Source organism: Rissa tridactyla, chromosome W (assembly GCF_028500815.1).
Source record: "Rissa tridactyla isolate bRisTri1 chromosome W, bRisTri1.patW.cur.20221130, whole genome shotgun sequence".
In the NCBI taxonomy this organism is placed as follows: domain Eukaryota; kingdom Metazoa; phylum Chordata; class Aves; order Charadriiformes; family Laridae; genus Rissa; species Rissa tridactyla.
Genome location: NC_071496.1, coordinates 29762102 through 29778554, shown reverse-complemented (window position 1 = coordinate 29778554; position 16453 = coordinate 29762102). Strand labels below are relative to the sequence as shown.

Genomic DNA, 16453 nt, shown 5'->3' with positions numbered 1-16453 from the left:
CTATAAAAATTATTTCTAATGTTTTTTTGTTAAGGCAGGAGAACTGGGCACTTCAGAGTGTGTGAGTGTGTGCTTAGAGGAGGGAATATTAAAAGCACAAAAATCAGCATCAACAGCTACTGAGAAAGCTAAAGTTGCTAAGCACTGAGAAATCCATCTTTGCTTAAGACTTTACTTAACAAGCTAAAATTTTAGGCCCAGCCTACCTAAGTATTTATTCTAAGTATTAAAATCCCCTCCTGATATATAAGAGCCTATGCATTTTAAGAGGCGAGGGAAGAAAACAGCATAAAGTATTTCTTACATAGATGGGGTTTTTCCCATAAATGATGTGAGAATTTCTATATCAGAAAGCTTTTAAAAAATAATTGGTTTAAATAATAATAATAATACTACACAGATTACTTTAAGGTTTCTCCAATTGTGATGGAAGGTGACATACACTGTATCCAAGTAAACAAATGAGGTAACACCAACTGCATAGTGAAAGGTAGAGAACCCACCCAGGCCTGAACTCCACAAGTCCCTATAGGAATCACATTCTCATTGAATGTGATTCCCCAGCTTGATCCAAACTTCTGTGTTCCCTATACTTGCTTCCCTTAGAGGCTATCTTATAAAAAAAGATCAGCCTGGCAAACATCACCTCAAATGTCCTTATAAATATTTCCATGATGGCTTTGAACGCTAACTTCAAGCAGCATTCTTCACATCACTGATAATTATGGATAGAGTAGCTATTTCCAGGATCAGGCCCTAAAGCAAAATTCTAAAAGAGTTTGTCAAAAACCCAAAACAAAACACAAAAATATTTTTCTTCAAAGGACAGTTCTCTAAACCATGGGAAACACAAAGAACCCTAATGACATCCAAGAACTAGTAATTAAATACCCACGTGTAAGTAAAAATTATTGATCTAAGTCTCAGACACAGCACTGATGACAACTGTCTTCCCAGAGCCAAAGCTTAGCAGGGTCAGGAAAACCTTAGTCTAGCTCAAGGAAAACCCACAACATTGTTCATTCATTAGTTGATCTTTTTTGAATCAATACTAATTCGATGTGCTCCGCACTGCGAAAGAAGATGAAACGTCAGCACAAATTATGTATTTGGGACAAGAAAAAAAATAATTGTTTTTGCAGTCTGTAAAAGTGAAGGAGAGCTGAGCAAGAACTAAACTGCAAGGCTACGCAGCAGCCATGCCCCCTAATGACAGGGACTGCTTTGTTCTCTCTCCCCCTCTGCCTGACAGTCAAGGAGCAAGAAGGGAGGGATGGCAAGGGCACAGAGTATCAACTGTATGCAAATATGCAAAGAAGGCTGCTTCAGGTGGTACAGGACAAATGGGAAGAACATAACGAAAACAAGGCAAAGAAAGCTGGAGAGATTTTGCTCATTTTTGAAACTCTTACTTATCTGTTGTTACAAGTAACAAATAGATTTAGATAGAAAATTTCAAGTCTCATTAACCCCTACACCTCCCAAAGTCATATTGTTGACAAAACAGTGCACAATTAAGTACAACTGTGATCTACTCCAGGGAAGCTGCATTTTGTGTGTTTTGTAAAAACAGACAAACCTTAGTGATGAATTTTGGCTACAGAAAAAACAACAAAAAAAAAAAACCCTAAACCAAAAACCCAATAAAAGCACTACATGTTAAAAGATGGTCATTGTTAATTTCAGTTTAATTTATGCAGCCTGAGATAACAAATGTTGGCGAGGTATATGAAAAGTGTTAACTGCAACTGTAAAGACAAAATCTAATTAACATTTTGTTTTTCAGCAACAAATTATTAGCTTTACAGGAAGAGCTGTGTGCAAAGTATTCATCTTGAAGACTTTGTTTTGAACAACTAGAAGTATCTAATATTTGAAAATATTTGTTACATTTCTTCAGTTAATGGAAAAATAGAAAGAAATCCTGACTATTGTTTCTTTATGATTAATGGTCAAATCACCCTCAATTTTCACATCTGAATAGTGAGCTCCTTATCTCCTTTCTTTATCAAAAGATCTGAATACTGAACCCATACAGCTATACTCCAAACTTCCACTAACCCTCATTTCCAATTACAGAGAAAGGCAGTTATATCTCCAGGGTGCAGTCCTGATTTACCTTGGAGTCAGTGGAAGACACTTCTTCCACAGAGTAGAGGTATCCTCTGACACTTCCATCTAGATCCTTTCTGTACCAAGTTAAGTCAAAAGCAACAGTTACTTATATTTGATTAAAGGCTAGAATCAACAAGAGACTACTCTAGAGAACAGACTAATTAACTTTTTTGCATACTACCTCCCCAAAAATCTTACAGTATAATCTCTAGTGATGCCAGATAATTAGCTTTATTGGGGGGGAAAAAGCAAATACATTATGTTCAAGGCTTACCACTAAGTAGTTCAATCCAATTTTGTACTGTTTCAGGAGGTTGGGTCTCTTTTATATGTTTCAGAGCTTCATCAAGCAGAACGTCCCCTGTAGGAACATCTGACTTGCAAATCACCTAGGACAGAATAAAATGCAGTCAGTATTTTGACTTAATTCATATACCATAAATATCTAACAATAAAAACTGGAAAAATCTGCCTGTTATCAGAACCAAGGAAAATTTTAAGGGTGAGGAACCTTCTCTAAGAATATGCAAGTTTAAAAAATACCTAGTTGTTAAAAAAACTATTTAGGATTTTAATTACAAAGCTACATTAAGTCTTAAGTTACCTATAACCTAAATTAACCTTAATTGACTAAAACTATAGTATTAATAACATGCTTAATACATAATTTTTAAAGGAATATAATCCACCAACCTGGCCAGGTCCTTCACTTCCTCCCTCAAAACAAAGTATACTACAGTGTTAAATTGCTCTCTGATGGCAGTCAATTTTACTACTTCAAGTCAATTTATTCAGAATACTACAGTTAAACAATTAGACCACATGAAACTGAAAAATCAATTAGAAAGTGAAAAAACAGGAAAACGGGTTTTCTTCTTCTTGTGTATTGATGGATAAAAATAGCTTCAAGACAACATCTATAAGTTTTACAGCTCTGAAGAACATGTTGACCAGCAACACTACATTCCACTCACTAACAATTAAAATAGACATATTGGACAAAAAACCTATGTACCAATAACCCCCTTAATATGCAAAAATAAATGCAATATCACTTAAATTTATTATTCAATAACTTCTAAAATTATTTGAGTTGTTCTCCTAAGAAAACACAGGAGAGAGAAAAAAAAATCATTCACAGTAACATAACAAAATTTAAGAATGTAACTGCTTGTTTACCAGTATAAGTAGTTATATAAACTATGTATAAATACCATTTTTTCTGCTTAGAAAACAGAATAAAAACAGAATAACAAAATTCATCTTCCTTTAAGAAAAGAGCATAGAATAGAATCATAGACTGTGTTGGGTTGGAAGGGACCTTTAAAGGTCATCTAGTCCAACCCCCCTGCAGTCAGCAGGGACATCTTCAACTAGAGCAGGTTGCTCAGAGCCTCATCCAGCCTGGCCTTGAATGTCTCCAGGGATGGGGCCTCCACCACCTCTCTGGGCAACCTGTTCCAGTGTCTCACCACCCTCAGTGTAAAGAACTTCTTCCTAATGTCTGATCTAAACCTGCCCTGCTCTAGTTTAAACCCATTGCCCCTCGTCCTATCCCGACATGCCCTTGCAAACAGCCCCTCCCCATCTCTCCTGTAGGTACTGGAAGGCCTCTATAAGGTCTCCCTGGAGCCTTCTCTTCCCCAGGCTGAACAACCCCAACTCTCTCAGCCTGTCCTCACAGCAGAGGGGCTCCAGCCCTTGGATCATCCTCATGGCCCTCCTCTGGACCCCCTCCAACAGGTCCATGTCCTTCCTGTGCTGAGGACTCCAGAGCTGGACACAGTACTGCAGGTGAGGTCTCACCAGAGCAGAGTAGAGGGGCAGAATCACCTCCCTTGATCTGCTGGCCACGCTGCTTTTGATGCAGCCCAGGATGCTGTTGGCTCTCTGGGCTGCGAGTGCACATTATTGGCTCTCTGGGCTGCGAGTGCGCATTATTGGCTCATGTCCAGCTTTTCATCCACGAGTACCCCCAAGTCCTTTTCCGCAAGGCTAATCTCTATCACATCGTCCCCCAGCCTGTATTGATAACGAGGATTGTCCCAACCCAAGTGCAGGACCTTGTACTTGGCCTTGTTGAACTTCATAAGGTTTGCTCGGGCCCACCTCTCTAGCTCATCCAGGTCCCTCTGGATGACATCCCGTCCCTCAAGATAAATTACTACTGCTCTAAAGCTATTTATGAAAATAATATTCAATCTAATGATTTTAAAAGTTTTACAAGTTAGCACTTTATAAGCATGAGGTTAAAAGATAACAGGCAATTGACAGAAAATCTCACACATCAAAACAATTCTACATATACAAGAAAAGCAGCAGGTGAAAAATCTTATTTTTAATAAAGCTTCATAGTAGTCAGAAATGTGTCCTGGAAAAGCTTTAAGTGTCTGTCCTGGTTCGGGGTGGAGCAGAGCCCACTTTCTGTTCAGGGAGAGAGGCTCTTGCTCACACTTGTTGCTGTGGCAACCAGGGTCAGCTGACCTGGTTGTTTACCCCATGGAGGGGTCGCACCTGTGGGGAGGAGTGGACAGGTCATAGAATCATAGAATTGCTAGGGTTGGAAGGGACCTTAAAGATCATCTAGTTCCAACCCCCCTGCCATGGGCAGGGACATCTCCCACTGGATCAGGTTGCTCAGAGCCCCATCCAGCCTGGCCTTAAAAACTTCCAGGGATGGGGCTTCCACCACCTCTCTGGGCAACCTGGGCCAGTGTCTCACCACCCTCATGGTGAAGAACTTCTTCCTAACGTCCAATCTGAATCGTCCCATCTCTAGTTTTAATCCATTCCCTCTAGTCCTACCATTACCCGACATCCTAAAAAGTCCCTCCCCAGCTTTCTTGTAGGCCCCCTTAAGACACTGGTAGGCCACTATAAGGTCTCCTCGGAGCCTTCTTTTTCAGGTGACCCAAACTGACCAACAGGGGTATTCCATCCCATCTGCCATGCTCAGTATAAAAGCTGAGGGAGCAAAAGGTTAGGCCTCTTCTTCAATGGTTCTCTTTCTTCAGTGAATGATGTTTGAGGAGGACCCCGTCTGTTTGTCTACTTTTGATCCCAATCCATGCATTTCTGAATCAAGATGCAGAATCCAGCTCTCATCCATTGCTGAGTCCAGTCTGGAACTTCCCCACTGCCTGCTAGTGACACCTCCCTGGGAGCTTGATAGGGTTTTTTATATATCTGTATATACTGTATCCATTTCGTTATTTCCTTTTTATTTTATTATTAATATTTCATTAAAATATTTTAGTTTTTTTCTGAACTCGTAAATCTCTCTATCTCTCTTCTTTCTCTCCTTGGAGTGAGAGGTGGGAGAGAGCATCTGTCATCTTGTCACTGGCCAACCTGTCCCAAACCATGACAGTGTCCCACTGAAATATATCCCAAGTTCAGTTATGTTCTGTAGTTCTAATAATCCTTACTACAAACAATAGAGGAGTACCCCATTTTCATAGGGTCTTTAGATGACACTGAAATGAGTTGCAATGGTAAGACAGCTTTGATACTGGCAAAGTGATCCCAAACTGGAGATGTGTACAAAGTCGATGAGATGATATTAAAAAGAAATGCAAAATAGTATAGTCAGGATGAGAAAACAGACTACGAATATAAAAGGTATAATTAATTCCTATATAATTCAGAATGGAAGAAAAACCAACCATCTAGTAATTCTAGCAGTAGACTATGAACCAAATGAATCAACAAAAACTAAGTCTTTTGACAAAGTAAGAATTTCATTCTCAGCTGTATTAACAGGAATTTGCTGGAGAGATCTTTGTGAGTACCTAACAGGTCATAGCTGGAATACTATGTCCAATTTAGATAGTGTCTATAAAGCACAGAAACTAAGATTTTAATAAAAATCAGCAAGAATGAACCAGCTCACAAGGCCAGGCTAAAAAGAACAACGCTTGTTTAGATCTAAAAAGAAGCATGTAAGATATTTTTACAAAGAGGGTATCAAACAGTAGTTCAGTGTCTAATTTGGGAAAAATAGAAGATACCAGATTATTCTGGATATATGGAAGATGCAGGATGTACTGTCAAAAATTTCAACATGCAAATTAAACATCCAGGGAGGTTGTTGAATTGCATTCAGTGGAGAATTTTAAGACTAAATATCTGCCAGGGAGGGACCAGAAAAACATGATTTTCTGTTACTGCATCAAGATTAAATGGTCTCTTGAGATACTGCCTAGATCTCCGCTTTTCAAAGCTGGAGATCACTCCAACCATAAATCTCAGATATTTGGTTTTAAGAACACAACTATGTTTTAATCCAGACAATCTCTATTTGAAACTAAACACACAACAATGCATATTTATCTTTCTGATTTACAAGCTTGCACCATAGTGTTACTCAAAACCTTTATTAATCACATATAGCGATATTACATATCTTCCAGTTTTATATCAAGACTCTGAATTTTTGGAAATTTCTCTAATTATACAGAAGCATACTTTAAGGTGTGTTTTTAAGCTACTAGGTTGTGGCTATTAATAATTAACCTAAAAACACCCAAGTTATTTATTTTTACTTCTTTTTAAAAATGATGTTGCAGCAGTAATTTTAGTTTCTTTGATATGTCCCATATGATTTGTTTCACAGTAACCTTAGTTACACTGGATCACTCCAGCCTGCTGCAGTTGGTAACCTACTATTCACCATCTCACTTTAACAGGTAAGATGTGAAGGCATCTTTTTGATCTGTTTTATTAAAAAAACAAACAAAAACCTCACCGAAGAGATACATCCCAGATGTAAAAGCATTTTTTAAAGTAAGATTTTTTAAAAAAGTTTAGAAAACAGCTTTTCTTGCTTACTTGGGGTTAAGATACTTTTTTCTGTCACTGCAAAGAAGTTTAAGAAGCTAGTCTGAATATAATCCACAATGACAATATGAGCCTAAACATACATGCATTTAGAGGAAAGAGCTGTAAGGAGCATAGACTCTCCCATTCAACTCAGTCAGGGCTCCATAAGCTCTTGGGAAGCCACAATACACAGCGATTTTGTTTCTAAATTTACCATTCTCTGAAGCCAGGCATACAGTATTGTTTCTTCTCAATTCTCTGCCACACAGCATATTCACTGCACAGATTTTTCTGAGTACCCATCCCCTCAAACAAAAGTATTTTGGTTCACACTTCCATGGTATTTCTCCTCCCCAGCACATGCAGACAGGCAACAGGGGAAATCCAGCCACCTCTCTCCTATGCTCATGGATCTGCTCTTTCCTGAAGGAGGATTTATTGACAAATGCTCCTTGGTTAACTCTCTCCAGAGTCATAACAGGACAAGAACTGTTAGCAGAACTGCTACCATGGACTTCTGGAGAGCAGACTTTGGCCTGTTTAAGGGCCTGTTTGACAGAGTCTCTTGGGAGGCAGTCCTGAAGGGCAAAGGAGTCCAGGAAGGCTGAACATTCTTCAAGAAGGAAGTCTTCAGGGCACAGGAGTAGGCCATCCCCATGTGCTGAAAGACAAGCTGGTGGGGAAGACGACCAGCCTGGCTGAACAGAGAGCTTTGGCTAGAACTCAGGAAGAAAAGAGAGATTATGACCTTTGAAAAAAGGGGCAGACAACTCAGGAGGACTACAAGGATGTTGGGAGGCTACACAGGGAAAAAATTAGAAGGGCCAAAGCCCAACTAGAACATAATCTGGCTACTGCTGTAAAAGACAATTAAAAATGTTTCTATAAATACATTAACAACAAAAGGAGGGCTAAGGAGAATCTCCAGCATGTATTGGATACAGGGGAAAACATAGTGACAAAGGATGAGGAAAAGCCTGAGGTACTTAATGCTCTCTCTGCCTCAGTCTTTAATAGTAAGACCAGTTGTTTTTGGGGTACCCAGCCCCCTGAGCTGGAAGACAGGGATGGGGAGCAGAATGAAGCCCCCATAATCCAAGGGGAAATGGTTAGCAACCCGATACACCTCTTAGACACACACACAAGCCTATGGGGCCAGATGGGATCCACCCGAGGGTACTGAGGGAGCTGGCGGAAGTGCTCATCGAGCCACTTTTCATCATTTACCAGCAGTCCTGGCTAACCCGGGAGGTCCCAGTTGACTGGAGGCTAGCAAATGTGACGCCCATCCACAAGAAGGGCCAGAAGGAGAATCCAGGGAACTACAGGCCTGTCACTCTGACCTCGGTGCCTGGGAAGGTTATTGAGCAGATCATCCTGAGTGCCATCACACGGCACATACAGGACAACCAGGCAGTCAGGCCCAGTCAGCATGGGTTCATGAAAGGCAGGTCCTCCTTGACGAACCTGATCTCCTTCTATGACAAAGTGACTCAATTAGTGGATGAGGGAAAGGCTGTGGATGTTGTTTACCTGGACTTTAGTAAAGCCTTTGACACCATTCTCCAGGAGAACGCTGTGGGAAAACTGGCTGCCCATGGCTTGGATGGGCATACTCTTCACTGGGTAAAAAACTGTCTGGATGGCCAGGCCCAGAGAGTGGTGGTGAATGGAGTTCAATCCAGTTGGCAGCTGGTCTTGAGTGGTGTTCCCCAGGGCTTAGTATCAAGGCAGGTTCTGTTTAATATCTTGATCAATGATCTGGAGGAGGGGATTGAGCACACCCTCAGTAAGTTTGCAGATGACACCAAGTTGGGTGGGAGTGTTGATCTGCTTGAGGGTAGGAAGGCTCTACAGAGGGACCTGGACAGGCTGGATCGATGGGCCGAGGCCAATGGTATGAGGTTCAACATGGCCAAGTGCCGGGTCCTGCACTTGGGTCACACCAACCCCATGCAGTGCTACAGGCTTGGGGCAGAGTGGTTGGAGAGCTGCCCAGAGGAAAAGGACCATGTGTGTGTATGTCTGGATAATGCAGGCCTTCTGCTCAAAGAACTGATAAGGCTAACACCTGCTTTTGTGTGACTCACTCAGGAGGCCTAAGAGCACAGGATGCACCCTGAGGCATCTGGAAGTCCTACAGAGACAGGACAGCCCTGCTTTTTTGATAACAGGAATCTGCATAATTCTTTGTTTCTTCAAAAGGCTACTGTACCCGCTGAGTGACCTTTGCCTCATTATCCACAAAGCGCATATTAAAGCTGACACCCCTGTATATGCTAATGAAGATTATGGAGATCATGCTAAACATATGACTATAGCTTTTGTCTCCCCACCTAAATCATGCTACATGTCACCTTGGGGGGGGAGGGGATAAACCTGAGGTGAAACTGCCCCATAGCAGTGGGGGTAGCAATGGGGTGGGTCATACTGATATAGCAAACATAAAAGGGGAAAATAAATGCCACTGGGGGGGAATACACAGAAGAGCGCTTGATGAGCTTAAGGGTCTTTTACAAACTAAATGATTCTAAGAAGAGTGGGAAATTGAGTGGGTTAGGGATCTTGAATTAAATCATCACAGAAGATTAACCATTCGCAAGGGGGTATTTTTTCCTCTCTCTTTACTAGATGAGCTAAGGTAGAAAAAGAAGCTAAGAACCTGGTTCTTCAGAGATGATGGTCCTTAGGCCTTATTGCAAAGAATATTTCAGTATTCCAATTTTTCAGTGATTTATCATGTAATAGATTTATTGTATCCAACTGCTGAGGACATTTCAAGTATACAAAGTATTTAATTTTAATTTTCCACAATACAGCTTTGCAATTAAGCAATGCTAAAGATGAAGCACCTCTTGTGCCAATTTTTAAGTAAACTTCATTATTTAGTTTTAATACAAAAATTTACTCATGCATTAATCACTCAGAATTGTCAGCTATAAAATAACAAAGTTAATCTGCCAAGGATTTATTAGGATTTCTTTTAATAACTGTAATTATTTGGGTTGCTTTCTGAGACTGTAAGGCAACATAGAATACCAATTTTATATCTTCAATAACCACTAGTCTTAGAAATTACATTATTTATACATAAACCTCAACATTAATTTATTTGTTTCTAAAAGTGATACCAGTAGACAGAACTCCAAAATTACGCAACGATTGCATACTCTGAAGCCAAATTTACAAGGACGTCACAATATAAAATACATCATATTGACTTTCAGAAGTTTCACTAATGTTCATCAAGTCCTTGTCTGACAGTTTCTCAGTCTCATTTGTCTCTCTATGGCATTCAAACATGGATTTAATGTATCTTGATCACTTCTGAAGTTGTGTCTTAGAAACTGCAAAAAATAATGAGCAAAGATCTACTTGATTTAACACTTGAAGTGGAAATCATTGTAGCTAGCAATCTTTTAAGTCAGCTGTGTGACCAAGGCCACTGTTAGCTAGTTATAAATCTGTACTACTGCCCAAAGAACTAGTTCTACCCTGTTCTTGTTCTCACTGTATCGCTTGCGCGCCATCTGATGACAAGATCAAGAAAGTAATAAACAATAAAATAAAAACTAAACTGATCAAAGTGAATTAGCTTTCAGCCAGTGGTTACCTGACAATGCTGCACAAACACTAGTAACAACCCAAGAAAGACTCCAATAACAAGCCTCTGCAAAGACAGAACTACCCTTCTCAGCTGCAGCACAGGCTAGTGACTGAAGCCTAAACTCCTCCCTTCACACTATATCTTGAAGATACAGGGTTTTGAGTCACAAATCAAAGCTTTAGTTTTAATGAGATTTTACCTTTCCACAAAGTTCTAGAATGGAGCAGGGGCAGAAGCTGTATAAAAAAAGGTATTGCCACTGAAACTCCACCTCACTGAATCACAACCTTGGATGCAACTAGACAGCTCATTCCATTCACTAAGCACAGCGAAAGCTGAGGGCAAGGGAAGCAAAGCCTGCAAAAGGGGGAAGAGAGGGACACTTGGTAGAGTCGAGACAATTAAATCTAGCAAACACAGAAATGAGACTGAATTTTAGTGTTAATGCAAGACTTCAAATAAGGTATAAAACACCACAAATAATTAGTGAGAAGGATTTCTAAATTGAGAGAGGTGGGGCAAGGGAAGAAGAAACATCATATATATCAGTAGTTAGGGATTTTATTTGCAAGAAATTCCTTAAACAGAATCATAGATTCACAGAATAGTTTGGGTTGGAAGGGACCTTTAAAGTTCATCAAGTCCAACCCCCCTTACAATGAGTAGGGACATCAACTAGATCAGGTTGCTCAGAGCCCCATCCATCCTGACCTTGAATGTTTCTGGGGATTGCGCATCTACCATCTCTGTGGGCAACCTGTTCCAGTGTTTCAGCACCCTTACTGTAAAAAATTTCTTCCTTATATCTAGTCTAAATCTGCCCTCTTTTAGTTTAAAGCCATTACCCCTTGTCCTATCACAACAGACCCTGGTAAAAAGTTTATAAGTTTGTCCCCAGCTTTCCTGTAGGCCCCCTTTAAGTACTGAAAGGCCTCAATAAGGTCTCCCCGGAGCCTTCTCTTCTCCAGGCTGAACAACCCCAACTCTCTCAGCCTGTCCTCATAGCAGAGGTGCTCCAGACCCCTTATTTCTGTGGCCCTCCTCCGGACTCTCTCCAACAGGTCCATATCTTTCCTGTGCTGAGGACTCCAGAGCTGGACGCAGTACTCCAGGTGGGGTCTCACCAGAGCAGAGGGACAGAATCACCTCCCTCGCCCTGCTGGCCACACTGCTTTTGATGCAGCCCAGGATGCTGTTGGCTTTCTGGGCTGTGAGCGCACACTGTCAGCTCATGTTGAGCTTTTCATCCACCAGTACCCCCAAGTCCTTCTCCTCAGGGCTGCTCTCAATCCCTTCATCCCTCAGCCTGTATTGATAATGGGGATTACCCCAACCCGGGTGCAGGACCCTGCAATTGGCCTTGTTGAACCTCATGAGGTTCACACAGGCCCATTTCTCAAGCCTGTCCAGGTCCCTCTGGATGGCATCCTGTCCCTCCGGCATGTCAACCACACCACTCAGCTTGCTGTCATCCACAAATTTGATGAGGGTGCACTCAATCCCACTGTCATTGATGAAGATAGTGAACAGTACTGGTCCCAATACAGACCCCTGAGGGACACCACTTGTCACTGATGTCCATCTGGACATTGAGCTGTTGACCACTACCCTCTGGATGCAACCATCCAACCAATTCCTCATCCATCAGACAGTCCACCCATCAAATCCATTTCTCTCTAACTTAGAGAGAAGGATGTTGTGGGGGACCGTGTCAAAGGCCTTGCAGAAGTCCAGATAGATGACATCAATTGCTCTTCCCTTGTCCACTGATGCAGTCACACAGAAGGCTGCTAGGTTGGTCAGGCAGGACTTGCCCCTGGTGAAGCCATGCTGGCTGTCTCAAATCCCCTCCCTGTCCTCCACGTGCCTTAGCATAGCTTCTAGGAGGATCTGTTCCATGATCTTCCCAGGCAGAGAGGTGAGTGAGGCTGACAGGGCGGTAGTTCCCAGGGTCCTCTTTTCTACCCTTTTTAAAAATGGCTGCAACGTTTCCCTTTTTCCAGTCACCAGGGGCTTCACCTGACTGCCATGACTTTTCAAATATCATGGAGACTGGCTTGGCAACTACATCAGCCAATGCCCTCAGTTGGTGAGATTAAGCCTTTTTCATAGAACCCTCCTGCCTGCAAAAAGAAATCTCTTGATCGCCTTACAACAGCAGAAAGAATAAAGCATTTAATATTGGGTAGCTTTTAGCTCTCCTTAAACAAAGTGGGGAAAAAAAATAAATTGAAACAAACACTCCAAACCACCCCCCAAAAAAATAAAAAATAAAAAAAAAATTCACATGATAAAATTAAAAGGAAAACAATTTTTTTCTTGTATTCTTTATTGAAGATATGCACAGGTTATTTTTCCATTTTTCTAAAAAGAGAGTTAAAATTTCAGTTAGAGCTGACAAGGCTTGTGTAGAATGAAAATAACTGCTAAAGAACATTCCTGAATGCCTAAGGAGCCAAAAAGCTTTGGAGGAAAAAAAAAAATATTGTGCAAACTAATCAATGCTGAACATGCTTAAATGAAGCTAAAACTAGGAGTTGTTTGTCTGAACAGAGGTTCGATTCTTCAGAAGAGAAAGCTGGGAGAAGTTTGGGGAATTTGTAAGCTTTCCTTTAAAAAATTTAGCAAAGGATAATATTGACAGGGAAGTGTGCCATATAAGAGAATTTAGTTGTGATGGATAGACAACATTTGACCATGTTTTCAATAAACTTATTTTACAAGTATCTTCTAATGCTGATGAAGTAAAAATTCTTCAAACAGTGTGACTTTGCTCATTTTATACTAAGAAAAAAAAAACCAAACAGTGGCAAAAGTAATAAATTAAGGCGCCTCAAATCTTTAGTCTAATTCAACAAAGAACCTTAAAAATTTGTCCATCTTAAAGGTGAGTATAACAAATTTAACACACCAGTCACATGCTTAAAGTAGATACAGTTTTATGTTCTCAGGGGCCCAAGGTACAAGAATTGTTTCCTTGCCATGCGTTGCAAGCACAAATACTGTGTACACCAGAATTAAACTGGTGACTTGCAGGATACATCTGGCAGGCCGTCAGTTAACCATTCCTCTCAGCCCCAGTCCACATCTCACCAACATTGCAAAATCCAGTTCCTTCAGCAGATTACAACTGGTGCTACTGGCTCTCAGCAGCAAACACTGCCACTGCACCCTGGCCAGAGCCACTTCCAACTGTTTGTGCAAGGTTCCCAACAGCAGCAGGAACACATCAAGAGATCAAACAGGAGCAGAGAACAAGCACAGAAGGTTTTACAAGGCACTTCAGCTCACCATTTAAACTCTTTAGGTAATAACTCTCTGCATCTAACTTGGGTCACTACTCAGAATTCCTATCCCCATATAAAGAATAATAATAATAATAATAATAATAATAATAATAATAATAATAATAATAAAATAATGTCTTTTTCTTACAACCAGTTGTAATTTATAGCTACTGTATTGCCTGGAGCATGACACAAAAGTAAATGTGACCATTTTCCTCCACTTACCTTTCTTGTTAATAGACTTTTGCGCCTCATTCCATAAGCCTCTAACTGAAGACGCCCGCGCAATGCCAATTCAATTAACATACAGCCACGCAATCCTGAGGAGATGCAATCATTCCAGAATGATGTGTAACCCTGTGAAGAATGAAAGACAGTAAGATATTTTCATCTCCACCTTAAAGCAAATGGAAAAAGAGGCTTACTGCATTCTGTAAGCAGTTCTCCAGCCCTCATATACTTTTGAAGTAGCATCACTAGTCAGCTACCATTCCTGTATTGAAAACGAGAGAGAAAACAGATGCATCCCCTATTAGTTTCAACACTTAGTCTCTGCTCTTTGAAGAGCAGGGAAACTTCAGGAAAGTGATAGAAAACAAAACAGCAAGATATCAAGAACTGTGAGATATAAAGTGTAGTTTATATGTAGTCAAAATAAACTTATTACATTTTTAAGACATCAAGCATTTGGAATTACCAACATCACACAGGCTTATTAGAGTTTCCCAAGAAATATTAACATGATTTTACATCCATAAACGATATGGCACCAATGAAGTAATAACCTGAAAAATCGACATTACATAAAATATGGAGTATATTGGAAATTAAAAGTCCAAACACAAACATGGCAATTAGCACAAACCACAGAACAGATTTTTCAGCTTGAATATAGTAAACCAAAAGACAAAAGGGCTGGAGCCCCTCTCCTATGAGGACAGGCTGAGAGAGCCGGGGTTGTTCATCCTGGAAAAGAGAAGGCTCCAGGGAGACCTTATAGCAGCCTTCCAGTACCTGAAGGGGGCCTACAGGAAAGCTGGGGAGGGGCTGTTTGCAAGGGCATGTAGCGATAGGACGAGGGGCAATGGGTTTAAACTAGAGCAGGGCAGGTTTAGATTAGCCATTAGGGAGAAGTTCTTTACACTGAGGGTGGTGAGACACTGGAACAGGTTGCCCAGAGAGGTGGTGGAAGCCCCATCCCTGGAGACATTCAAGGCCAGGCTGGATGAGGCTCTGAGCAACCTGCTCTAGTTGAAGATCTCCCTGCTCACTGCAGGGGGGTTGGACTAGATGGCCTTTAAAGGTCCCTTTCAACCTAACACATTCTATGATTCTAAGTTTTCAAACAAATATTTGGAACAGCTACTATTTTGTCATTTAAATCCTTTGAAAACATATATTTCTAAAACCTGATGCATGTTGTTGTGGTGGGTTGACCCTGGCTGGATACCAGGTGCCCACCAAAGCTGCTCTCTCACTCCCCCTCCTCAGCTGGACAGGGGAGAGAAAATATAACAAAAGGCTTGTGGGTTGAGATAAGGACAGGGAGATCACTCACCAATCACCGTCATGGGCAAAACAGACTCAACTTGGGGAAGCTAACTTAATTTATTACCAATCAAATCAGAGTAGGATAATGGGAAATAAAAACTAGATCTTAAAAACACCTTCCTCCCATACCCTCCCTTCTTCCTGGGCTTAACTTTACTCCTGATTTCTCTACCCCCCCAGCGGTGCAGGGGGATGGGGAACAGGGGTTGTGGTCAGTTCTTCACCCATTGTCTCTGCCACTCCTTCCTCCTTCAGGGGAAAAACTCCTCACAGTCTTCCCCTGCTCCAGCATGGGGTCCCTCCCATAGGAGGCGGTCCTCCACAAACTTCTCCGACATGGGACATTCTCACCAGCTGCAGTTCTTCACAAACTGTCCCAGCATGGGTCTTTATCACAGGGTGCAGTCCTTCAGGAACAGACTGCTTCAGCGTGGGTCCCCCACAGGGTCACAAGTCCTGCCAGCAAACCTGCTCCCGCGTGGGCTCCTCTCTCTCTACAGGTCCTGTCAGGAGCCTGCTCCCGCGTGGGCTCCTCTCTCTCTACAGGTCCTGTCAGGAGCCTGCTCCAGTGTGGGCTTCCCACAGGGGCACAGCCTCCTTTGGGGCACAGCCTCCTTTGGGGCACAGCCTCCTTTGGGGCACAGCCTCCTTTGGGGCACAGCCTCCTGCTCTGGCATGGGATTCTCCATGGGCTGCAGGTGGATATCTGCTCCACTGTGGACCTCCGTGGGCTGCAGGGGAATCTCTGCTCTGGCACCTGGAGCACCTCCTCCCCCTCCTTCTGCACTGACCTTGGTGCCTGCAGGGTTATTTCACTCACATATTCTCACCCCTCTCTCCGGCTGCAGTTTCTCTTGCACAGTATTTTTTTTCCCCCTTCTTAAATATGTTATCACAGAAGCACTACCACTGTCACTGATGGGCTCAGCCTTGGCCAGCAACAGGTCCATCTTGGAGCTGGCTGGCATTGGCTCTATCGCCCCCCCAGCTAACAAAACCTTACTATGCAAACCCAGTTGTTCTTATACAGACTGCAAAACTGCAAGCCACATTGTCATGGTTTTGGCCAAAT

The 16453-nt window shown here is 41.8% G+C and overlaps 1 protein-coding gene across 1 annotated transcript in view; it reads right to left on the bottom strand.

Annotated features, from left to right (window-relative positions):
• LOC128902099 (Golgi phosphoprotein 3-like) overlaps positions 1–16453 on the bottom strand; it is a 42540-nt gene that overhangs the window by 4576 nt on the left and 21511 nt on the right. Inside the window, exons 2-3 of the mRNA XM_054184471.1 lie at positions 14056–14187; positions 2390–2504 (exon numbers count right to left, since the gene is read on the bottom strand). Of these exons, the coding sequence (XP_054040446.1) occupies positions 2390–2504; positions 14056–14187 (247 nt within the window). The remainder of the gene's footprint in view (positions 1–2389; positions 2505–14055; positions 14188–16453) is intronic.